This window comes from Falco cherrug, chromosome Z (genome assembly GCF_023634085.1).
Source record: "Falco cherrug isolate bFalChe1 chromosome Z, bFalChe1.pri, whole genome shotgun sequence".
Classification (NCBI taxonomy): domain Eukaryota; kingdom Metazoa; phylum Chordata; class Aves; order Falconiformes; family Falconidae; genus Falco; species Falco cherrug.
In genome coordinates, this window is record NC_073720.1 from 32,375,585 (window position 1) to 32,401,945 (window position 26,361).

The 26,361-nt window shown below is 36.1% G+C and overlaps 1 protein-coding gene across 8 annotated transcripts in view; it reads right to left on the minus strand.

The window, feature by feature from the left end:
- PTPRD (protein tyrosine phosphatase receptor type D) overlaps positions 1-26,361 on the minus strand; it is a 380,483-nt gene that overhangs the window by 279,596 nt on the left and 74,526 nt on the right. For all 8 annotated transcript variants that reach the window (XM_055699500.1, XM_055699499.1, XM_055699498.1 and 5 more), the window contains exon 2: positions 15,719-15,886. In XM_055699500.1, the coding sequence (XP_055555475.1) occupies positions 15,719-15,803 (85 nt within the window). In that variant the 5' untranslated portion in view covers positions 15,804-15,886. The remainder of the gene's footprint in view (positions 1-15,718; positions 15,887-26,361) is intronic.

Below are 26,361 nucleotides of genomic sequence, written 5' to 3' on the forward strand. Positions count from 1 at the left end.
AAAACCTTTTTTTTTATTTAAAAGAAGAAGAAAAAAAATAGAATGCTTGTGCACAATTACACTCTCCTTTGAAAATGTCTGTCTAGTCTTGACATTAAAAATTGTTTGGCTTCTTTTTATGTCATTAATGACAGCTCACCTTTTCCTCAAGGAAAGTACTGAAAGATCAGTAGAAAGTAAACCTTATCTGTCTGACTGCATGTCTGATCACACAACAAAGATACCACTGCAAGGATTTTTGTCATTTTTGGAAACAGTCTGTCAATTAAAAACAATTTTAAACATCCAAAACCAGAAATGAAGTGAGAAAGCAGGTCCATTTTAATATGCAGAAAGCAAGGCTGCTACTGCTTATGCTTTGTTGTAATGCTACTTTGCTGACCTCTAATGAGTTTCTGCAACTTAAATGAAATTTATTTTATTATTTTTTCAGTCTATTATTTCCACGTGGCTGTTCCTCCTTTTTTTTTACTTCATGATGCATAATTGACAACATTTCTGTACCAGACTTCACAGACTTTATGAAAACTGGTGCTTATTTTTGACATAAAGAGTGGAGTGGAGAAGCTGGCGAAAGAAAGAATTAAGACAGCAGAAGGGGAAAAGGGATGCATTGGAAAAAGAAGAAAGGGTAAAAGAAGGATACAGGAAATTGGAATTGCTAAACCAGCAGGGTGAGGCCCACAGGAGATTCACAGCACAGCAGAAAAGTGGGGTGAGTCTCTAGTGCCACAGAATGCAGGGAAAGTGGTCTGTTGCTGGGCTTTGCAGGTGCACAGCAAACCCTCTGCATTCCACCCAGACCAGCAGAACAGAACTTCCTCACAGCAAAAAGCACACCTCAAAGCAAAAGACATCTCCTGCTGGCTTCCAACTCCAGTCAGAAAACACTCCAGCTTTGCCTGAAGGAAACTGGGCCACAGACTGTAAGAAGTATAATCACCCAATAGTACAGGTGTAGGGACAGCACACCTGCTGCCCCAAAGGACAGTCAAAACCTGGAGCTCAGTACTCAGATTGTGATGAAAAAGAAGACTGGCACATCAATGATATTTTTACACCACAGACTCTTCTGTCTTTGTATAACCTAGGGTATTTTGGCAAAAAAAGGAAAACTCATTAATTGTCAGAGAAATCTTGTACACACTTTTAAAAGTTTTTCTATTATGAGCACTTAGAGATAAATACTACAGTGGTGAGATTTAAATTATCCTAAAATACTGTTTACAGTTAAATGGTATTTGTGATTCCATTTTTATTCACCTTTAAATCATTAGTATGTTAATTGCCTTTTCTGTACCGTGAGTGCATTCTAAGGAGAAAGGAAACGTATTAAAGGAACATAACTTCCCCTACAGAATAGAAGAAATAGCATAATTTATTTATCTTCAATAAAACAGTAGTATTGTAATCAGAAATTAACATCACTGAAATACTTTCACAGAGCTGCGACTTAAGATCTTTTCTAAAACTTCAATCTCAAAGCCTTCGAGTATGAATGACTCAGCATATGGTATGAAATACTATCTTTTCATTTTTTTGAACTAGTTCTTGGAAAGAAATTATCGTAAACTTTTGGATCAGTCTTTTGGATACCATTGAGATCTCATGTACTACCACTGTACAGTCAAAGACATCAGATTTCCTTGAAACTGCGTCACCTGCTCTGCATCTTCCTAACAATGCTCTCCCAAATAGCAAGGGTGCTTTCCCCAATCCCAAATCTGAAAGCTGTTAACATTTACCTGTAATGTCAAAATATACTGATTAAGGTAAAGACCTACAAATAAGGATTATTAATCTATCTTGTAGAAGTTACCTTCAGATGAGGTACTGGAGTGAAACTTATGAAAACAATTAAGAAAAGCAACCCTCTTCCTTTGAATCTGACAATCTCAGTATAGATCCTTCTGTTGCCTACAGTCAGATGCCTAACACGTATTGTTTTTGAGGTTGATCTATGCACAAGAGATAGCAGTCCTTTCTCTTTTAAGGTATCTATAGGTGAAGCAGAACAGTAATGACGATTTGCAGTTGCAGTTTTACATTCTGTTCACCACTTAAGAAGTAAATAGTAATACACCCAATAAGAAAATATTAATATGCAATTAGAAAACCTGTCTTGCTGATAAGAGGAAGATTGTAAAGGCCACACATTTGACACAAAATATAGAAAATGCAAGGTTTAGATTTGGTCCGCTTACATTAGGGACCCCTTTTTTGTTCTCAGTGATCCTTCAAAATGCTTTCTTTGTAAAATGGAAAGACATGACAGATCTATTAACATTAAAGAGATCCAAACTCTTGATCTTCAGGCTCTGAATGTAGTGCATCTTTCACTCAAGGTTAAAGTGTATTTTGCAGAGAAGAGTAAGACACCGAGCCATGCACTCATAGGTGGGGTGGGGTCCCACACAAAAAAAGCCAGATGCTAAAGACTTGGCAGATCTGCTGAATGGGAGAAAGGAACATTTGTTAACACAGACACCTATAACCTCTGTCAAACAAGTGCAGATACTAGAGAGGAACCCACATAGAATTACTGGTCGACATATCTGAAGAGAAAAGAAAGTTTGGTGCATTCCAGAGAAAAGGTGGGTTTTTTTCTGGCCAATTAAAAGATAAACAAATCAAGGCATCTTGCTGCAGTTGAGGATCTGAGAATAATTTGGCTAGGAAGCCCTAATATTTTAATATAAATAAAATCTATTGATTTTACCCACATATTCCAACTTCTGTATTTCAAAACCAAATAAACAAATTCATAGCCAAGTTTAATTAAAAATCCTCTCTGGCCTCCATTCACATATTCATATTTATTCAAAAGGAAAAAAAACAAGCAGAAAACTTGAAATAGCACTGGAAATGCATTTATTAGTTTTTAGCAATACCTGTAAGTTATATAGCTATGAGAAGAAATGCTCCTTTTGAGGGGATTTTTTGGCGTTCCCATTCTGTGTCCCCACTCCCCCACCCCCTAACCTCCCCCCCCTCCCCGCCCCCCATCATACACTTGATACACAGAAAATTCCAGAAAGATTCAAGGATCAGGTTTATGCAGACTTTAGTTGTCATTCAACTGTCTATACATAACCAATCAGTTATCTAAATTGAGATCAATCATGATTTGTCACAGATATTCAGCTGCGTTTCTCAAGACACCAAATGAGCTCTTGCTCTGTGTGGGTACTGAGCTGCTGTTAAATAGTGTATAGCTGAGAAAATTTTTCTAAAGACTTTCTGCCATGGGAAAATCCCACACATTTTTCATGTAAATCTAAAAGCTATTTTTAACACACTTGTGTTATCCACACCATTATGAGCCTCCAAAGCACTTCATTTCACTGTACTATTTTTAGAAGTCTATAATTCATGAGTAAAAACCAACACTGAGCTGCTAAGCAGAATGCAAATCATTCATCTAAGAGAAACACATTCAGTTAACAAAGCTGGAATGAGTAGAAATAAAACATTAAAAAAACAGTTCAAGTTTTTGTTTCTATTTAGACTGGAGTTATATATCAAAAACTTATGAACAATACTTTTTTCAATAACATAATAAGAAGCAATTTTTTTAAGTATTAGAAAACTCTTAAGTCATTTGTTGTAACTCACAAGATTCAACAAAACTTCACACATTAGAAGCAAGCAGGCATACCTTCAAGATATGATCAACTTCTACAAGATTGCAACACTGAGATTTGTTACTTTAGAACTGTGTTAACAAAATAGTATGCATTGCTGCAGTTCCCGATACGGGAAACTGATACAACTGACTTCATAAATATCAGACTGCAATATAAAGAGTCAGTAGCTAAATTATAAAACATTACCATACCAAAGTTGATCATAAAAAGGCAGTTTTTTCAAGCAGCTAGTATATGTTAAGTAGCCACTGACTAGACGTATTTATTGAGGTTTGCAAAAGGGATAGTATAACTCCATTTTTATTTCATAGACTACTTAAAATTCTAACAAATGTCTTTAATGAGAAATTGATCTTGAATCAGTGCATTGTCAAACTATTTTAAGGGAATCTAAGTTAATTCCTTATGAGACATGTAACTTAAAAAGGAACTATAGACCAGTCATATTTTTTAGGAAACCCCTATCTACTTGATCTGAAAAGCTGGACTTAAAGAGTAGACACAATGTCATCTTCCTAAGATGCTGCAGGATCTTTCTGGGTTGCAATTTCCCTTTTTTTTTTTTTTTTTTTTTTTTTTTTTTTTAATAATGCATACATCTTTAGATGCTACAACCTTTAAGTCAATTTCATCAGACCACAGATACTGGAAAAGGTCAGTAGACATGTTACACTTCTTCATATGAACAGTATGTCTGAAGATGAAGGATTATAAAAAAAATGGAGAAAAGAAAAAAAAAAAGTGACTACAATTTGCCATTAACATAATTTGCCTGTGAAGTGTAAAGCATCAGAAGGCATCCTGTAAAATAACTCTAATCCTCGTGTCTCCTGCCCCACAGCAATATATACCCACATTGCCACACATCTAGCATACACGTGAGCTCTGCCATCTGTAACAGTAATACTGTAATTTTCCAAAGTTACAAATTGCATTTGCTTAAATGCTTGCAATTGCTTTTAATTTCATTTCCTAGGTTTCAATTATATCAATAGTGAGATATAAGAATCTGTAAATCAGCTTTTCTGGAAAAGGTACAGTGGTAAATAAAGAACAAAGTGAACAATGCTTGTTGAAAATATATGCAAGACCACAGGAAAGGCCTTACCAGGTCACATTAAGTCTGTGTTGCCTACTAGCACATCTCCAGCAGCGTCAAGAGAAGGTGCTGTCTAGGCAGACTAGGCCTGGGCACTTTCTGAGGTCCATTCACTTCATATTCCTAAGGACACTACAGCTGGCATTCCTGCTTGCTCTTCTACTACTAATTTATGGTTGTCCTGTATATGAATTTTTGAAGTTCTCCTTTGAAATGACAGAGAATGTCTGCCTCCACGAAAATGTGCAGCAAATTTCATCCTTTATCTGCTTTTGATCTATCTTATGTAAACTTCCTCAAACATCATAGTTCTATTATTATGGGGTGGGTCGACATTCGCTCTGCTTTCACTTTATCCTCTGCACCCCATAATTTTGCAGACCTCGGCCATAATCCCCACACCCGCCTCTGCCATCTCTTCTTGAAAATGGAGGAGTCAGCCGTTTCTGTCTCTTCTCATGTGGCTGCTGTTCCATCCTCTGGACTATTGTAGCTCCCAATGTCTGCACCTTACTAAGTCAGCATCTTCTTGAGATACACGTTATCACCCTCTATTCCAGTACACAAGATGTGGGTGCACTAAGGTGTGTATACCATACCAAATAATCCCTCCTTTCCTTTATTTCCTCAGAACTATTCATACATTTAAAACTAGTTCTGTCTTTTACATTAAAAAAAAAAAGACAAATGAATTCTCTTTGTCAGTTTTGCACCAAGTCTAACATCTTGCTTAGTGTTTATACAATGCATCAGATCTTAACCTGAGAATATGCAGATATATAGTATCTGCATATAGTAACTGTCATTTAAGCACTCTGTTCCAATGGTTACAATGTAGTTGTACAGAATTAGTTACTACAATCCTGTTAAATTCTCCTCAGACTTAATAAGCAAAATTTTCTATTGGAATCTCTCTTTTCTATCAGAAAATATGTATTCATAAGCTGAAACAAGCCTTCAGTAATCTTTTTTTAACAAGCTTAACTTACTAGCAAAGATGATAAAGCATTTTCCCAGTCCTGAATCTGTGGCTTTCTCCTCCCTGCACTCTATCCAGTTTGTCAACACTTTTTAGAATGAGACACCAGGACTACATTTGCACTGCATTGTTAGCCTCACTAGGCCCATATATGTAGGTTTAAGTTGCCCTTCTACTCCCATTCATCCTACCCTTCCTTTTATATCAAAAGATGTTAGATGTTACTGCCTCATCTTAACACAAGAAACTTTTTCACAAAAATCTTTCACTTTATTTTGATAATAATTACATTTAAAGCTACTACTCTATTCCGGACTGTATATCTCATTTTAAACTGTTTGGCTTTGCATTTGTTGCTACTAAAATGTGTGCTATTTCACTAGAACAGGAGACCAAATGACTATTTCTCTCTCCAATTCATACATCACCTGCCAATGTTCTCAATACTTATTTTATATTTTTTTTTAAAACATATGTGAAATCCATGCAGAAAAAAAATTGCCAAGGTGGAACTCTCCTGGAAATGACCATATATAATTCACCTTCTCTGCCCAAATAAATTTAGTAACACTTCCCCCACCTCCCTTGCTGTTTCTTCCTCTTTCTTTACAATTACGTGTGCCAAAAAAAACCCCAAAACAAAACACAAACACACACACACACACACACACACACACACACACACACACACAAAAACCCACTAAAAAAAATCCAAACACAAAAAAACCAACCAAACACAAACAAACAAAGAAAAAACCCACAACCCCCCAAAAAAACAGCCAGAACACCAGTGGAACCTCCTTTCCATCCATTTCATCCATATGCTGGTACCAATCACAGACAGCTTGAAAAACACAGAGGAATTTAAAAATTAGTTTCTTAACTACACACTAGAACAAAAACTCTATCCAGTTAAGTTTCATAGACACATCTAGTTGAAGAATTTATATTCCAATAGAACAAATTTTAAATTTCTATTGAACTCTCTTCCTGAAGAGCCTTACTGGAAAAAGACTCTCAAAATTTCTTTTTAATAAGGAACTTGAGAATGTGGTATGCATTTGACATTCTGTTACGTTCTATTACTTTGCACAGCAAGACAATATCTAAAATGCTGTTTACAGTCATGCCCCATAATTTCTTGTAAACTGAAATGATCATTTGCCACATACTTGCATTCACCTTGTATGAGTAATTTCAAGTTTGAACTGTCTTTTATCAATATATTTTCTTCCATTACACATGAAGTCTTTACTCATCAACTGATATTATAATTCTGCACTCATCTTTCTCGTAACATGTATATTACAGTCTTCTATAATTTACTGAAAGCCACACTAGCAATCTGTAGATAACTTTATGTTAAAACATCTTTTATAGCAAATTAAAGTCAGGATGTAATTTTACTCATCATATTGCCACTTTCAGAAGAAGAAAGCAGTCTAGTTTGCAGCACCAACAGTTAATAAAAAAATCCTAAAACTTTGGAAGAATTATTTTTTTTTCATAACTATTTTGATAAATACAGCTTGAAGAAGATACTATTTAAGACAGAAAGATCCTATACATCAGTAATTGGGGTGTGTGCGTGGGTATGTGTGTGTAGCTTCCTGAAATACAGGATTGAAACAAAAGTCAATGGTGATCTTCCTATTTTCAGGTCTTTATATTTTGCTAAATATATTGTCAGAAATTCACTACTAAAACAGATGCTGCTACTCAAGATTTTATCTCCGTTTCAGCCACTGAGGGTTAAACCTCAGATAAGGAGTGAAAATATTGTACAAGACCACAGCAATTCTTGTGCTGTGTATAGCCTAAAAACATCTAAAATTTCTATATGGTTTCTCCTTTCTTTTTTGCTAAGAACTGCTCCTATATTAAGACTATGATACATACTAATAAACGTTTAAGATATGTAGACACGTTCTTAAGCAATCTAGCAAACACAGACACATTGGAATTCCCTGCCAGTTTTGACAAGGGAATATTAATGACCCACATTCCTTTATCTGCCACTGGTTATTACTGATGCTGCAGGGAACTGCAGACAGTGAGATAGTTACCCATTCTGAAGTTTCTCCGGAAACACTTTCTTTTAACTGTTGAAATTAATCTAAATGATTTGGTTTTGTCCAGCTCTGCTGGGCCAGTAAAATACAGTTCCCTTATCTAGATTTCCTGGTGTCTGGAAAGACTGGAGACGTTGGGTTTCCCGACTCCGGTTTAACACATGCTCCAGAAAACCCAAAAGTTACAGGGCTTTCCTAACTGAGGAGACTTCACTGCCTCTACAGTCAACAATGTTGCCAGGGCTTAAAGGCTTCTAAGAACTCTGGAGCTTCAACTCAGCTCTGTTCAGTGTTCTGCTTTGGAGAGGTAGTGGCCTGCAATTACCTAAATTAACAGCAGCTGTGAAAGAGACGCAGAAGTAATCTTCAAAGCTGCAGAGCTAAACTTACAAAAATGTTCAGGAGAATCATTCCATAGTTGTTCTTCAGTTTATTCTGCAGTTCAAAGCCCTGGTAAACTATATTTAATTCTGAACCTACACTTCATGAAATACACATAAATCTATTCATATTTAATGTTGAAATGTTTTGTTATGTATACATGTAGAGATAACCCCAACGCCTTCTTAAAAATTACATGAATTAGAAAACTATAGTCCTCAAGCAGGTATCAATTTTGCTGTTGATAATTTTAAGCAAGTTAAACATATATGGTGGTAATTATGAATACTCCTGGAATTAAATTATTCAAATTTGCTTTAGTGTATGGACTTGAAAAATAAGGGTTGGATAAATCCTGATATATGCAAACATCTGTAATAACTGTAGCTTCTGTAACTAAGTTAGTATGTTTTGAATGCTCATATACTCTTTTCACTTCCCCCAATTCTCCATCTCAAACATCATATATATTCCAAAGCCTTCACTTTGCTGCACTGAAAAATGAATATATCTTGAATGTTTTGGTATAACTAGCTGTCTCACTTTTCTCTAAGACATTATTGACATATTTTAATATTATATTTAATAAGTGCTAGATAAAATTCTCTTGCAATACTATATAACTCTTTTTTGTAAAATCAACTGGAAAATGTCCTAAGGTTGAACTGTAGAGAATGTAGAGAACATATAAAATTTCCTGCAAAAAATATAAAACAAAACTGAAAGTCTTTTTTTTTTTTTTTTTTACCTGAAAAGGCAGTCCATATCTAAACTACTTTGCATACATCACAATTATTGAAAGAAAAAACAATGTAAACAAAGGGCTATATCTCACACAAAATGGATGCTATCAGCACTAAGATATAAAGATTGATCATACTAAAAAAGTATCAATAAAGAACACTAAGATTTTATGTTTGGATTTTACAAGATCTTGCTACTGCCCGCAACTGAAAGCAGTAATTGAAAGAATCTTTTTTTTTAAGATGTCAGAGTTTAAATCTGAATCTAGTCTGACAGAAATTTATTCATAATTACCAAAGAAGCACATACTAAGAAGTAAATAATTTCTATGTTGGGCTTGTCTACATATAGTGTTTATGAAGCTATTCCAGCATATTGGGGTTTTTTAGTGTAAACCACATGTGTCCAGTAGCAAGACTTACTGTAAGATAATTACTTTATGCAATATAATTACTTTGGAAGATCTATTTAGGTTAGTTTAGTGTTGTATACAGTGCTTAGGAAAAAAAGTCAATGTGGGCTGCATGGATGTATTTCAGTTTGCCAAAAAACTTTTTAGTTTAGTTTAGTTTAGTTTAGTTTTTAATGGAAGAATGGTATTGACAGGGAAAAAAAGTCTTCTTTAAAAAACAAAATGAAGGTATTAAATGGAACGGGGGAGGGGGCGGGGAAGAGGAAAAATAGCCACCTTATGTTTGATTTCATTAATAGTAAACTACCATATTTAGGTCCTATTTAAATATTAGTTTGTTTCAATCATCCCAAAATCTGTTAAAAGTTCTAGCCCTTCCAGATCCTGGTCTAGAGAAGATCGTGAAGCCTTTTTTCTTAGACAACATGATGCTAAATGACATATATGTATCATGAGACAGAGAGTGAAATAAGCATTATTCACATCTCAAACAAGTGGGAATGGAAGCAAGTTACAGTACTGATATTGTTTATGGTAAGTATTTCTGTTTGTCTTTTGATAGTCAGCTCAAACACTTTTACTGAATGAAGAATTGCGGGTTCCCTTCTGAAAGAGTATCACAAAAGAAGCAGCAAAAGCAAATTGTCAGAGCAGAAGCTATGTAACCAAGAATGAAGGAAAAGAATTAAACAGACAAAATTATTTGAACACAGCTGAGAATTTGGAAGTGCTAGTTACTAGGCCTTTCTCGGGGTAGAGAAGGAACACATTGTGTGCTGTGAGAGTAGATTTAATTACTGAAAAGTAGGATGCAGAATATCTCCAGAAAATTATTTTATTCTTTTAATATAAATTAAACTCTTGAATTTCAAAAGCTGAGATACTACGAAAAACCAGAAATAAATATTTTTTAAACATTTTATATTTTTTATATTTCCTTGAGCTCAGTGATTAACTTGACACCTCATCATTACAGAGGTCAGCAACAGACAATAGTATATCATATTCCAGAGTACGAAAAGAATTCTGTTACATAAGAATCTCTGAGACATATATGCTTCTTGTTATGAGATGAACCTGCAGAAAGCTTCTAGTAGAATACCATTAAGTAGATACTATTTTGAGAGTTCATTTAGAAAACACAAAAAGCCAGTACTTTTTATGACAATGTGATATTACTAATTTCTCAGCAGATGTAGATAAGTATTGCCTTAAAACATTTGCCATCTACACCACTGAGAACAAGGCAGCCAATGATAAACACTGTGAGCTAGCAGACTGTCCTTCTACAAATAAGAAGGCTAAACAAATATTTTCTTTCCTCAGCATATTCTGTAATATCCTCTCACAGTGTACATAGAAGCTACAAATACCAAAAATAAATGGAGGCAAAAAAAAAAATCATATTCCTCAAGATTTCTCACTTCTTATACTTACAAATAACACTTTAACAATAAAAAGTAAAGCAGCAAAGATAATTTTGTCACTTTTCAATTTTGCTTACTTTGTTCAGTCAAGCATAAGCTTAGTTTCTGGATTAACAGTAAGAATCACATCTTGGTCACATGTGTAAGGGGCATGATGCACTCATCCAGTCAACCAGGGAAGGGTTTTTTGGCATTTCCATCCTGTATCCCTTTTGAGTGGTGGCCACAGAAGCATTTATCAGCCTGTGCCAACACACTTCAGAGCTTGGTGTCCTTCACAATGATAGAGAGGAACAAAGATGTCTCATTCTGTCCCTCAGCTGTAAGGGTAGTTTGTAAACAGGAGAGAAGTACTAAGGAGTACCATTGGGAATCACTTCAAAAGCATGAAAAAGGCTTGCTACTTGGATCTCACTCACACTGATTTCACAGTGAGATCGGAAGAGTTCCTTATCCATTTGCTATTACTTTGGGAAGAATACAATGCAGCAGCAATGTCATTATATATCTTCCGTAGTATCTTGGTGCTAGCCACATAAAAATTATGAACATAAAAAAGGAGGTATGTTTTTTCCATGGTGACAGACTAACAAAAGACAAAAAAGATTGTCCCCTTTGTTTCAGCTGCTTCTCCCCACAAAAACAAAATATAGTAGACCTGCAAATGTTAGTGAAGAAGTTCAAGAGCCCTGGACAACAGTAGGGTCCGGAACGCTTTACAGAAAGCTATAAAACTGGAGCAGTATCTCTGAAAGCAGAGGGCAGACCAACTCCAGCACAGCAGGAACCAGCAGAAGACCTAATCATGCAAGTCAATTACTCATGTTTCTGTGTGTCTGCACACCAGAGACTCACTGATCCTGTCCTCTCTCTCACTCAGCCAATAAAACAACTATGTCTGTAGAAATTCAGTGTAACTTCTAAATAAACAAAGTACATGTGGAAGAGTAAAATGTTACTGTGACTCTCAGAGTGCTCCTCTTTTAGATTGGTACAACAGAAAACATTATTTAGAACTCACAGCATTACTGCAGTATTATGTGGAATCACATAAACACATACACAGCACACAATTTAATTCATACTGTATAATGTCTACCATTTGTAAATACATATATCAATATTCATGTGACTTAAAAATCTGTGTCTATTAACTACTTGACAATCATAGTCTTTTTCTTTAATCTCATAAATTAGGAGAAAGGAATATGCTGTATGGTTTCAGCACTGTATTGTAAAGGGATTTAAATAATTAAATCTGACTAGATGTAGGAGACAGTGCATTGACATCTAGCTATCAAAAGCACCTTTGGTCTGTGTAAGGGGTATCACAACCTTTTAATTGAAATTTTAACCAAGTCAATGCAAATGAACAAAATCTGGCATTAGATTTTTCTCTCTCTGTATAGGAATGAAGCTGGGTTAATTAGCATTGATAATACGCAACTGTGGGTTGGCTTCAGGGCCAGTGGGTTGGCCAGTGTAGATAAGGTGCAGGTGTGGTGGGTTCTGTTAAGTGGTTGAGAGCCAATGAAGAGAAAGCAGCTGAGGAAGAAGTAGAGAGAGGACACATGTCCTGGATGAGGTGAGACAAGGAGAAGGCAGCAGAGGGACTGGCATGAAGAGTGTGTTGGTATGTGACGGTAAAAGACCTTGTTGCAGCCAGCTAGTTTGGAGAGTGCTGTGACACCTTTCCAGTCCAGTTCTTTCTATAAATCCTTGGAAAGAAAAGGAATGTAGGAAAGGATGTACAAAGCTGAAAAATCATTCAACTGTAAAGTTCACATTGTAAAAAGGACTATATTAATTTATACAGACTCTGGGCTTTCATGCAATTTCTCAGTAACACCTTCTATTAGTAGTAAACAGAAAATAAAGGTAATTTCAAAGGATAAGCCTTTTCCTGTAAAATAAAAACTAGCCAATAAAAGCCTATTTAAAGTGACCATTTCATATTCACCTGGTACATGCGAGAGTTCACTCCCTGCATTTCACAGTACCACTACCCACATGGCAAAAGCTCTTAACAACAAAAATACACGAAAGACCAACAGAAGTAGACATTCTTTCAACATTCTAAACAAATCAACAGTATTTTTAAATGAAGCAAACCTGCACTTCTGTTCTTAGAAAGTTATACTTTCCGGCTCCGTTCTCTCATTAAGAAAATACAGAAATAGTAAAGCAAGATATCTAATCTACAAGTTCTTAGCATCGTTGTCTGCTTATTCTCTATTCTGCAATATCTTAACAGAGACTCTGACCTAAGACTTGGATAGCACAAATAAATTTGTCTTAAATAATTTCTATTTCTTTTAAAGAATGAAAGAAAATAAAGGGGAAAAAAGTAGCATTATTATTCCATTATACTTTAGTTCCAAAATCCTAGCAGTATTTCTCAACTTTTTCTTAGCTGAAACTTTCTAGTATTTTAACTTTTTTTTAAAATCTTCCTGATTTTTTCATTTGTAAGTATTTTTAAATTGTCATCGTCTTCGTCCTATTGGCAAGATACAATAGATACTAAGAATTAACCATAGATGATATTGCAACATTATAAATCCCTCCAAGAAGACAACCTAATGTATCTTTGCTTGGCTACTTTCTATTCTTGTAACTCTGCCTAGTAATATCTACCACTTACAAAGACAAATACACAAAATTAAAAAGTACTGGCTTTCGTGAGTTCCTTCAGCACAGTTCAGCTGATTTGTGAAAGACATTCAGTGGTATTCAGGGTGGGGTGTTTTTAACTTACAATAACAGCACTCTTCATGTATTATCTGTCAACATAACTAATGTTTTTAACGTGAAACTAATAATGATCACATAATATGACAGTGTTGTATAAAATAGTGTCTAAAAGGAATAGAAAAAAAAAGTAATTGATCTGTTATCTTGAAAAGACCTTTGCTTTGTTCTCCAGTCAAGATAGTACACTAGTCCTATAAAGAATAAGATTATTAATAATCTGCCCTTGAAAACACTACTTACTATTAATTAATAGTAATATTTATTAATACATAATTTTTACTCTTTCTTAGTCTATTTTAAGACTGCATCTTGCTGTCCAAGCCAGTTTCATGGAAAGTAACTCCCACAAAAAGATGATCTTTGTGCATCTTACAACCTTTATTCTTCATGTGACACTCCATAGATTCTAGCAACACCACTTCCAGCAAAGTTCTAGCCAGCAAAGGCAAGTAGTTGACCTCTATTTTGTCTGACACTACTTAAAATAAAAAAAAAAGTGTAATACAGTAGATTTAGAAAATTGAATCTGAAAACTATATCGTGACAGCCAATTTTGAAGTAAAATCCATAGTAACCTTCAAAAAAACCTGTCCTCCTTCCTCACAGAGAATGATGAAACCTTCTGTTTAACATAACATGGTTACAGAAACTATACTTTTCTCTCATAAGTACAGGAGTAACAAATGAGTTTCTAGTGTTTGAATTGTCTTTTTTGCAAATTGACACTCATTTTGGGTTACCAAAACAATACTCCCCCACAGGTTAGACCCTCCATTACCTGAAGCAGAAAAAATGTACCAGTTTCTAAAAATCTGTTTCCTAAGCACAGAACTTACTTTTAAAATAGGTGGAATACTACAACTGCAGAAACATCCAATACATGGGCCAACTTCCCCATTAATTATTTGCTGAATAAAGTGTTAAAATGTCCTTTGGCTTCACCTTAGACACAATCACCCCAGCTGGTCAGTAGCTACCTGGACAGAGGCCAAAAAACCTCAGCTGCCAGTACTGGACAAACATACATGTTTTCTCTGTATTTATTTATTTATTTCACTTTCATAGAGCTACAGTTAAAAGGAAGAAGTCTTACTACACATGGAAGTGGAAAGATTTTGTACCTTTTTCATTGTTGTAATTTAGTATACCTAGGCTTCAGGTGATAAGTAGAGTAGTAAGGAACTCTTCAATACATATTTCCTGAAAACTGATTTATCTGACCATACTAACACCGGTTTTATTCTTGTGTATTCCTATTTAAAACAACTGCTCCTTTGTTTTTTACATAGAAGTGTGAAAGTCTTCAAAAGTCAGAGCTGAAACAGTTATTCACTGGTGATATATTTGCATAGTCAGGAAGATTCAATAGGAAAATACCCCTCAATCAAGGGAACGTTAACAGTCAGCTTGTAGCATGTAACAAACAGCCAGCTTTAGTAAACCTGTAGGTCAACAGGTAGAAAGCAAATGGCTTTTCTCATTTGCACATTACTTCTGCAAGAAGACACAGGACAGCTGGGGAGAATGAACACATGTAAACAAGGCAGACTTAACGATTTCCTAACGAAAAAGAAGATATTATCTTCTCATTAATAGGTAAACTAATTGACCAAAACACAAGTTTCCCATCGGTACAAGTAAACATAGGTGCTTTTTCTCACTGAATTGTCACACATTTAGGCCAGCTATTAAGTTGTCAGTTCTGCTTGATTTGTTTGGCTACTGTATTCTGTGACAGCTGTTGGAAAAAAATAGATTAGAACAACTGTTGTGGCAGTTACAAAAGGCCTGAAATTTTAATTGGACTGGATATTAATTGGGGAGTGGTATCTTCGTTTTTTTGCAGTTTCCGGTGGGGTTTTTTTGTTGTTTTTTAAAACCAAAGTTAAGAAAGAAATATTCAAAGAATGAAGATGTTTTTAAGGGATTTGACCAATGCCTGGGGTAAGCAAGGTTGGTCTTCATTTTGACTATGTAACTTTGTGGCAATGATCTTCACCATCTGAGATGGAACCATTAGTTGCTTAAGGGGCATTAAAAAGAAAAATAGTAAGGACGCTGCATAAATAATCATCTTCGAACACCAGCCGTGATCTACAATGGACCTTGCAGTGTTTTAAGAATTACTCAAAAGGAGACTCGTTCTGAGACCCTTAGAAACCACCGAGTGAGAAAAAAAAGCGCAAATGAATAATAAGCTTACTTTCAGCATCAGTATAGAGTAGCAAGCACAGGAGCACCACCATTGGCCTGACTACGTGCATCATCTGACAGCTTGGCACCAGCATGCTTTGGCGGCCTTTTCCTCACTGGCTTAGAAGCCACTGGGAGTCTGTCCGGTCTGAAATTTCAGATGAAGTATTTTCAGAGCCTGTGGAACAGATAAGAAAAAGAGAAAAATACAGTTAGCAAGAACAGGGCAGAGATTTTCTGGGTTTTTTTGAGCATTCACAATTTGAGGCAAAACAATTTTAAAGGGCAAAAGTGTAAGTGAGAAAGAAGAGTAAGCTTGATTCATTTCAGACTACTGGCATATACCAGAAGATTCAAGGTAGGGTATATGTTAGCACTGATCCAACATATTTCTCAGTGCACCTTTTCTACCATAATCAAGCATCTCTCACACCCTGGATCTTTTGTCATATTCAACAGCACCTTCTGAATCACAAGAACTTAATTGTTGACAAAGATTAAGTAAAACACATCACTGGAACACACATGTTGCAAGAAGGGAATCAAAGTGGATTCAATATCCAGAATAAGAAGTCCACTTGCAAGCAGCATACTGGGAGCTGATGCTCTGGCATCTGGTAAGAATAACACAGAAAAATCTGCTTCATGAGATGTTCTTAAAGCTAGACATGAAATCTAGACATAGTTATCAGAGGTTACAATTCCTGTTGTGATTTCCTGTACATATCTGATATATACCCAACAGAAATTCAGCATTGAAGAAATGGCTGAGAATCCAATTCAGTCCAACTCATTTATTATGATGCATAATTTAATATGATACACAGGGAGCATTAGAGCTCAGGTACCTGACTTAAAAAAGAAGTGTCTCATTCTTGTCCAAATTTACCACACCTAAACAATAACATATATTAAAGAATATACAAATATTTTTCCCTCTCACAGGAAACACTAGAGATATCCCCAAATAGCCTGACATCACTAAAATAACACTGACATGTAATTTTACTTTTCAAAGGGTCTGCAACACGTAAGCTTTGGCAAGTTTGATACTATCTTTTTTGTTACCACACGAGTGGTTTCCATGAAGTAAAGATAAAAAACAAAAGGGTGGAGAAAAAATTATACTAATTACCATTCCACAAGAAAGATCTTACAGATTTGTGGGTGATATAAAGAGTGCATTTTACAGTATGGTGTGACACTCAAAGAAATCTACTCAAGGAAGAAAAGACATGAGCAGCTGGCAGAAATCTACAGCTGTTATGAATCTCTTTTATAAAACTATCTTTTGAATCAGCTGCTGCCATCAAAAAATACAAATCTAAGAAATCTTCATAGGCAAAGTGCTGAAGACACCATCTCCCCCCTTTCATTGCTACCATCTTCATGCCAGCATTTCAAATGACAACGAAGTCCATGAGACAATAGTCCGTGCAAGAGTATCAGAGCCAACTGCTACATGATTCCAATGCTCTCACAAGGATGGAGATATATGAAATGTACTCTCAAGGAAGAGGTGATTTTGATTCTGCTTCTTATAGACTGCAGGAATTACAAGGGAGCCCTGAACTGTCTCCAAAGACAGCTCCCTTGTGAATAAAATTTTATATCTTTATTGGCATGCAAACACGCTAGATGACACGTGAAGGTAAATGGCAGAAATGTGATGGGTACTAAGATTTGTATCTGAACCATAAACTGCTCCCTTTAGCAGAGGAGGAAGTGGAGTTGAAACAACACTGATAATTAATAAGGGGAACAGAGGAGGGGAAAAAAGGTAACCAAAAACGTGCTTGTTTTACAGAAATGTCTTTTTAACAGAGCACTGGGGATTATTTTGACACATTACAAACATTCCCATCAAAATATTAGATGTGGTATCTAAAAGAGAAAGTATTATTAGTTACTTGGAGAAAAAAAAAAGGGGAATTTTAAAAATCTCATGATCCTAATATGTGAATATGCTTTTATCCTCTATTACCTGTCTGCAAATGAAGGGATGGATCACAAAACCCAACAAAGAAAAGGGTGAGAAAAAAAAGGAGCTTTTTTTTTTTTTTTTTTTTTTTTTAAATAATTAGATTGACATTCCATTCTCTCTAAATGCACATAGAAGCAGTTGGGAATACTGCATTCATTGTCTCTGCCTTGAAGGTGATACTCAGTATCACTTCAATGATAAAAAGCAAAACCCTCAGTACTTCCTTTCTTTGCTGCTTTCAAGTTTCATGGCTCCAGCTAACCTGAAAGACACACTAAGGTTTCCAGCAGACCCCTTGCCTCTTATTTTCTCTTCACTGGCCTATGCATCCATAGCTAGCTTCTAGGTTTTTAAGTTAAACATACAGAAGCACTTGAATAAAGATGGAGGGTGGGTCCTTTTTCTTTCCAGTGAGCTGAAGAGGCACTGTTAGTAGAGGCATGCAGATGATGAGCTAATAATACTAGAGAGAAGCAAACCAAGAGAAAATCAGGTACTATCAAGCCTCTCCACACAAGTCTGCCTCAGCTTTACCTACAAAAAAGCAAAGTTTCCGCCAGGGACGCTGCTACTGTAAATTATACCAATCCTGAGATCATAATCATCTGGTGTGTAGGTCTATACTTTATTTGTGAAAACTAACATGGAAATGCAATTCCTTACAAAGACTAAATGCAATTATCAAACACATATTAACTTCTAAATCAAGCTACCCTAATTCCAAAGTAAAATTTTCATCTAATGCATTATAAATTCTTAAACGAGGTAGTTTCTTCCCTTTTCTATTTCTTCCTGACAGTGGTTTGTTACATCCAAAGTGTGGTACCAGTGACAGTGAAAACACAAACAACATTTGAGGCACCAGGTCATACTCGCCTCTTCCACAGAGCACCAACATTTGTCTCACAGAGTGAATTTGGAGTGAGGCTGCTCTTAGCAGCCTGGTACAGCATTCACAATGCACGAGTGCAGAAAGATGAGACTTCTTGGTAGAAAACTGAGCACAATAGCTACAGAGAAATCAATAGTGATTAAAAAAACCCTCTCTTCATGAAGCTTTAATAAAAGCTGGTTTTGTTTTAGGGTAAGTACTGCATAACTACTGTATTAAATAATATTAGATCACCTCCAGAAAACTACCTATGAAAAATTTCTTCCACAACCAATTTTCGTATCTTCCTCAGACAAAAAAGTTGTTAATAAAATGGTGAAAACGAAGTGAAAACTAGGTAATATATCTTTCATTAGCCCACTCATAAGTAAGAGCATAGATTTTCTCTGATTAGTGGTATCTACCAATAAGATCAGTAAAAGCAGAGACATTCAGGCCCCCAGAGTGTTCAGTGCAGAGACACAAAAGAATTCTCCTCAGTTGGAGTACAGGAGATGATAGCACCTAGGCATGGGACAAATTCACCAATTATCCTCAAAAGGATCAACTGGGTGAATGAAACATCTGAACACTGAACTACTTACCTGCAGTTTGCTTTATGCCATGGCTTAACCACAGCCAACAACTAACTACCATGCAGCAGCTTGCTCACTCCACCACCCTCCACCCCTGAGGGATGGGGAGGAGAGTCAGGAAAACAGGTAAAACTCAAGTGCTGAGATAAGAACAATTTAGTAATTGAAATAAAATAAAATAATAACAACAATTATAATGAAAAGGAGGGAAAAGAGGAGAGGAATAAAATCCAAAGGGACAGGAGGAAAAAAAAAACCAAAGTGACACACAATACAATGGCTCACCACACACCGACGGATGCCCAACCCATCCTCAAGCAGCCAGCCCCAGCCAATTCCCCTCAGTTTATATACTCAGCATGACATCCCATGGTATGGAATACTCCTTCGGCCAGTTCAGGTCAGCTGTCCTGGCTGTGTCCCCTCCCAGTTTCCCGTGCCCCTCCAACCCTCTGGCTGGCAGGGCCCAAGAAACTGGAAGGTCCTTGACTTGGTATAAATGTTACCCAGCAATAACCAAAACCATCCGTGTGTTATCAACATTGTTCTCACACCAAATGCAAAACACAGCACTGCACCAGCTACCAAGAAGAGAATTAACTCTATTCCAGATGAAACCAGGACATTTTTAGTACCAAAAATAATCGTTTAGGTCCTAACAGAGCACTCAGGAGGAGATGCTCCTTGGACCAAGACAGTTAAAGTTATAGAAAATGCTTACCTGAAGGCAAGTCTTAGGATTAAAAAAGTAAACACTAATTTTATTGATCTGCTTGCTTTTCCATGCCTGTATGTGCATGTAAACGCTTGATAACTTAACAGAAATTTAACAGCAGGGAAGAGCTCTCGGAAGAGGCTAGAACACAGACAGAAAAGAAGTCATAGCAGACACAGGAAGCAACATGGAAAAAAAATCCAGTAACAAAATTCTGGAATACGGGAAAGTGAAAATATGAGAACTAGTTTGTGCTACTAAACAAACAGGAGTTGTAAATAAACTTTTCTGAAGTTTGAATCTGTTCAGAGATAGAATTTTAGTTCCTGGCCATCTCTGGTCTGCCACAAGGACTTACAACAAAACTGGATACATCTTACTTGGGTTTTTTTTGGTTTTTTGTTTTTTTTTCAAAAAAGTTTCTTTAAGAACAAGCGACAGGCAAAGAATGAAAGAGAAGACTGTGTTTACATTCTGTTTCTACATTCATCACACCCACAATCCTAACTTACATCCATTCCCTAGCCACAGATTTCTAATACCATACATATGCAAGTGAAGAGAAACAAAAAAGAAATTTGAAACATTACTAGAATCAAGTAAAGGAAAAAGTACCAATACTTGATAACTTTGCATATCAATCAAGATCCCTCCTTAAAGAAGAAAATAAACAGATTTCATAGACAAATCTTGGCTGCAAAAAACTGACTGACAGCTGAATTATTACTAGAAATAATAGGAAATAAAATTAATGCTTATAAGCTGTTTAACCAAAATAAATTCAGAAATACCTCTTGGTAAAACAATGTCTTTTAAAGGGAAATAAATGTATTTTCCAAAGCAATGAGGGAAATTGTTAGAAGTTCTACATTTACATTGCTCTTTTACTGATTAAACTTGATAAAAGTTTTCATTGTTGACCTGCTGGAGAAGTTCTACGCTTCCTTCATTTTTTTATTCTTAAAATAAGCCAAAATGCAAACACATGAGTAAGAAAATTTAAAAGACAGATGTGTTGAGTGTTCCAAAGCTTCATTTTATCAGTCCCTGGATAACAATACGCCTTAATGCTCCTCAGTCATTCCTGAATTCCTCTATTACTGTTATTCGTTCACAAGTGAGCACCAACCCTGGAACAGCAGGTTTCTGATCTCAATAAGGCCTTTGAACTACATCACTGTAAGAGCACCACCGAGTTGCAGCGATAGGTGGAATTTCGCTTGTATTAAACAACTCCATGTATTCAATCTGATTCTACACTGTAATTCTGTTCTGGACTTCAGCAAGGATTATTCTGTTACCATGCTGAACAGAAAATGGTATTTCAATAACTGAAGAAATAAAGGAAATAGATAAATTAAATTAATTTAGTAAATACATTAATTCAACAACAGCAAATTACATTAAATATCGCATCACAGATTTGTTCTTCTCATGGAGAATGTTGTTTAGAAGTATTTTTTTACTTACAGAAATACTGATGTTCGTATGTAACCTTAAACCACACACAAAAAAACTCTGCCTAATTTCATCTTTATGCAGCTTCACTCACATTCCAAATCATGAACTAAACAGCAATTTGTAAGTTGTCATGTATCTCAATGCTTACAAACTTCTGCCATCTTAAGTCACTTCTGCAGATTGAGAACTTTTCCTACTCATGGTGCAGAAATAATTCACTAGAGCATCGTGCATTTTTAACTCTGTGCCTCCCAACTAACAGATCAAAAAAAAAAAAAGCTATGGTGCTCATAATAGCTGAATTCCTGAGATGAAAATAGCCTTGCTAGAGGATAAAAACATTGACGTGTTATCTGTCAATGCATATTGAAGCAACACACTGTTGAGAATCTGTGCTAAGAATTTAAATTAAGCTACAAAGCTACAGATAACAGGTGAAACAGACAGATGAAACTTCTACTAAGACTGACTTCTTGCCTGAAAAACACACTCTGCCAATACCCTCTGTCTTGACTACTGTCACTCAAGAGCCCTGTAAATTACATAGCTATAGTTACCCTGAAACAGTCCAGCTCTTACTTTGCCCACATGAGAAATTAAAGCAAGCAAACTCTGTTCTGACTCGATTAAAAAAAAAAAGAAAGGAAAAAGAAAAAAATAAAGACCGAAAGAACCAAAAGAACCAAAAGAACCAAAAGAACCAAAAGAACCAAAAGAAAGAGGGGAGGGGAGGGGAGGGGAGGGGAGGGGAGGGGAGGGGAGGGGAGGGGAGGGGAGGGGAGGGGAGGGGAGGGGAGGGGAGGGGAGGGGAGGGATCTGGGTTAATCTGTACTATTATATTCTTTCATCAGCCACAGAAGAGAAATAGTGAAAAATACACAACGTTTGTAGAATATCTATTTTTCTGTATTTAGATAAAGTAAACACTACCCTGGAAAACAGCAAATTTCTAATTAACTTTTATCCAACAGGCCTGTACTCAGTACTTCACTGAGTACAGACACTGTACTCAGTGAAGCCACACCTTGAACAATGTGTTCAATTGCAGGCCACTCTCTACAAGAAAGACATTGAGGTGTTGGAGAGCATCCAAAGAAGAGCAATGAACTGGTGAAGGGTCTAGAGAACAAGTCCAGTGAGGAGGGGCTGAGGGAACTGGCATTGTTAAGCCTGGAGAAAAGGAGGCTGAGGAGAGATCTTATAGTAAACAACTACCTGAAAGTCCCCTTCAGGTGGGTGGGAGTAGGGAGGTGGGTGTTATTTTCACCTCCCAAGTAACAAGTGATAGGACAAGAAGAACTGGCCTCAAGTTACACCAGAGGAGGCTTTGGGTATGAGGAAATATTTCATCTTTGAAAGGGTTGTCAAGCATTGCAACAGATTGCCCAGGAAAGTGTTTGAGTTACCATTCCTGCAGGTAGCAACTGTAGATGTGGTGCTTCGGGACACAATACAGTGGTGGACTTGGCAGTGTTACGTTAACAGATTTGATTATCTTAAATGTCTTTTCCAACCAACATGATTCCATGATTCTATGAGTCTAACGATTGTTTTCCTCCAGAGTTTGGCTTAAGAACAAATACAATGACTATTTATACACAAAAACATTTACAGAGTGATTTCTGCCTTTGTCTCAAAAGAACAAAAAACTAAAGAGCAAATCACTTGTACCAGGCTATCTGCCATAGACAGTTTTGTAAAAGTCTTCTTTTGCTGTTTATTGCATTACTTGAGCAACACTGGAGCTGTGCAGCTACCACCTTCTAGGACAAGCTAAAACCTATGAGCATGTGAGCCACATACCAAAATGTTTATAAAGCCACTGGGCCATACACTACATACTCGTCAGACACTCCCAGGATAACAAGCTCCAAAACCAGCTTTCAAGCAGATGCTTCTCGAAGTCCTGCAGAAAAGTACCACTCCTAATGAGAACAGCTATACTGAACAATGAGCAGCTGATTTCTGGGACCCCAGTTACTGTCAGAGTCAGCATTGTCTAGTGGTTTGCTTCCTCCCAGAGCTAGGCATTTGGACAACCTAGTAATGAGAATGATCCTACAACTCCACTGCTATGCACATAACATAGGCTTGCTAACATTGCTTGCATCTAAAAAGCTAGCAGTTACAAAAGAATTTTGACTCTTCTGTGTCTTTCCAGCATGGAAATTGTGAAACATTCAGGTTGGGCCTCACCTTTAGGATCTGGTTGAAGCATACTGGGTACGGCAAATACTAAAATAAACCTAGAAATAAATTTGCAGGTCTGGAGCTAACACGTCAAATATGACTTCCTGCATTGCAAGGCATCTTTTATCTATTATATTACCCTGCAATTTCTTCCTTTATGGCTTCTCTTTTTCCTTTTCACTTCATAGTTTTGTTTCAATGCTATCCAATACACTTGTTGCCTAATCAGATTGAAGCATGACTGACTGAGACAGTGAATCTGCAGTACACACAGGACAGTAATCCAGCTGCAGCTAGTTTAGCCTGACTGCACTTTATTATAAAGTTGCTGACGGCAATACAATCGTATTAGAGGAAGAGATGGAGAGCTGAAATGGTTATTTTTCAAAAGTAGTTGGCATTATAAAATTATTTGATAATAAAGTACAAAAACTTCCTCAAGCAATAGAAGTATTATGCATATCCCATTCTAAGATACGGCATAACAACACACAGTTGTCCACAGTTCCTCTTTTGGAAAAAAAATGAGAACTACAAAATTTCTTTTTAAGTCAGTATTTTTTATTACCCTCAAAGAAAAAGTAATGCTATGAACTCTGAAAAAGAGTTAAAAGTCAACAAAGCCTACTGATATTTTATCATTAAAAGCTTCACTACTAAGGCAAATACCACTTGGTATACTTCTAGATACCAAACTGATGTCATAATGTAGACAAACCAGTTTGGATACTAAATAAAATTGTAAAATCATGAGCAGGCCCAGACAGCATGATTCAAAATGTGTTTTTCTTTACAAACCATATTAAAAACTACAGCTTTATCTGTAATTAGCAGAAATGAGTGGCTTAGAATGGCCACTTGAAGTGGCAGTTCAGGTGCTTCTTAGAACCTATACCTCAAGCCCCTTCAAATGGAAAGTGAGAAGCAGAAATATTGTATCCCCACAGATCTCTTGCATTTGTTTTAGAAAGCAAACTGAAAACGACAAAACATTTCCATCATAACCTATTACTATTTTAACAATCTAACAGTTAGTGATCATACAAAGCATTAATTAGTACACATGCAGTCATTTCTCATTTTTTACATAATGTTTCCTCTGTGCTTTTAAACGGTGCAGCTTCTATACCCGGAGTTTTCATTCACATTGTTTCGTCCAGGCAACTTAGCACTCAAATGTCTTAGCTACAAGAATCAGATAATAAAAAGAAATCCCTGTTAGACCTGTCGTTCACCCTCTTACAGCTCTGTTACAGACTGCTAGAATAGACTAAAATACATTATACATATTTCATATATTCTTCAGTGTTTTCATGTCCTTCTCAGGAAACATTTCAAATCTATATCTTGCAACAGTTTCCCAAGCACTCATAGTTTTGGGTTGATATTAAAGAAAAACAGTGACTTTACTCTCTTCCAGACGTGCCGACCTTAGCAACAAGGTGATAATTTCTAATGTGTCAATTGCGTATTGACATTATGTAAACTTCCGCTTCTTTTGTGGCCTCTTTCGGTCAGTTCTCAGTAAGAAAGTAAGAATATATTCTACCTTCCTAAATGAACACTATTTTCACAAAGGGTATAAGAAAGAATAAATTTGAAATGTACTCTATACAGCTATGAAAATATTGCTGTAACATAGATACCAATAGCACATTGTGACATGGACAGGTTATGCACATCCACAACAATATTATACAAGGTGACAGCATATTTAGCAAGAATTGTTTCCCTCCCCACATACTGCAGTAGTTTCATTCTGCTAAAGAACTTCATACATACTATTGGCTTATATACATACTATGCTGAATCGCCTCTCTCACTAGTTACAAACATGACACAGTTTCTGCAACAGGCAATGTGCTATATCTTCCTTTTAAATTAGCAAGACAAATCAGAGAAAAGTTATAAAGCATTAAACTGGTGAGATAACTAAACTGTAGGCACTGTTGATAGTGTGTCTTCTAAATGAATACTCAAATGGAATGAGAAACAAACTGACTGAAGATAGGACACGAAAGGGAGGTTATCCTAATTATGTTTGTCACCTTTTATAAAAAAATACATAGCTGAGAAAACATAAACGATGGTGTTTTAAGTTAGAGCTCTCTGTCTTTCAGTCTTTGATAATAGCGTCAGAAAGAATAAAAAAAGTCAGATAGAAGACAAAGCAATGCATTTAACAAGGAGCAAAGCACAACATCTGCACAGCAAGAAGGTTTAAGAACATTACACACAGGCACGCACACAATCACAAAAAGAACAGATCAGCAGAGTTCACGTTTGTATCAAAAGACAGAAGAGACAACCTGTCTGCCTTTCAGACACATGCCTTATATGCAAAGACTTCCAGGACTTCTGCTTTTTCATTTCTAGCTGGAAAGTATTTGTCTGTAAACATACTGCTATGACATTCAAACTAAAGAAAACGCCTAGCCTCATGTACACACTTCCTTATATTTAGCCAGAACTAACAAAACATTAAGATTTCATGTAGGTGGCTACCAAAAAAACATTTTAGAATTTTACACTGGTGCTTTGTACCAGAAATCAAAGTACAAAATACCACATGCTGTCATCACAAAAGCTAGTGTCCTGTAAGAAAGTACACAGTAACTTTAAGCCTTCAGACAGTCCCATTGAAATATTTCAGAATTTTCAAAGACTCGGCTTGCATTAATTCTCTCATTAGAATGTGAAATAACATTATTTATTATACTTGGGGAAAACATGCTGTGTAGTTTTATGGAATTCGCTGTATTAGCACCATTAGCTTTTGTGTTACCACAACACTGCTTCCCAAACACTGGCAGATAAAAATTACTGTGCTCCCTCA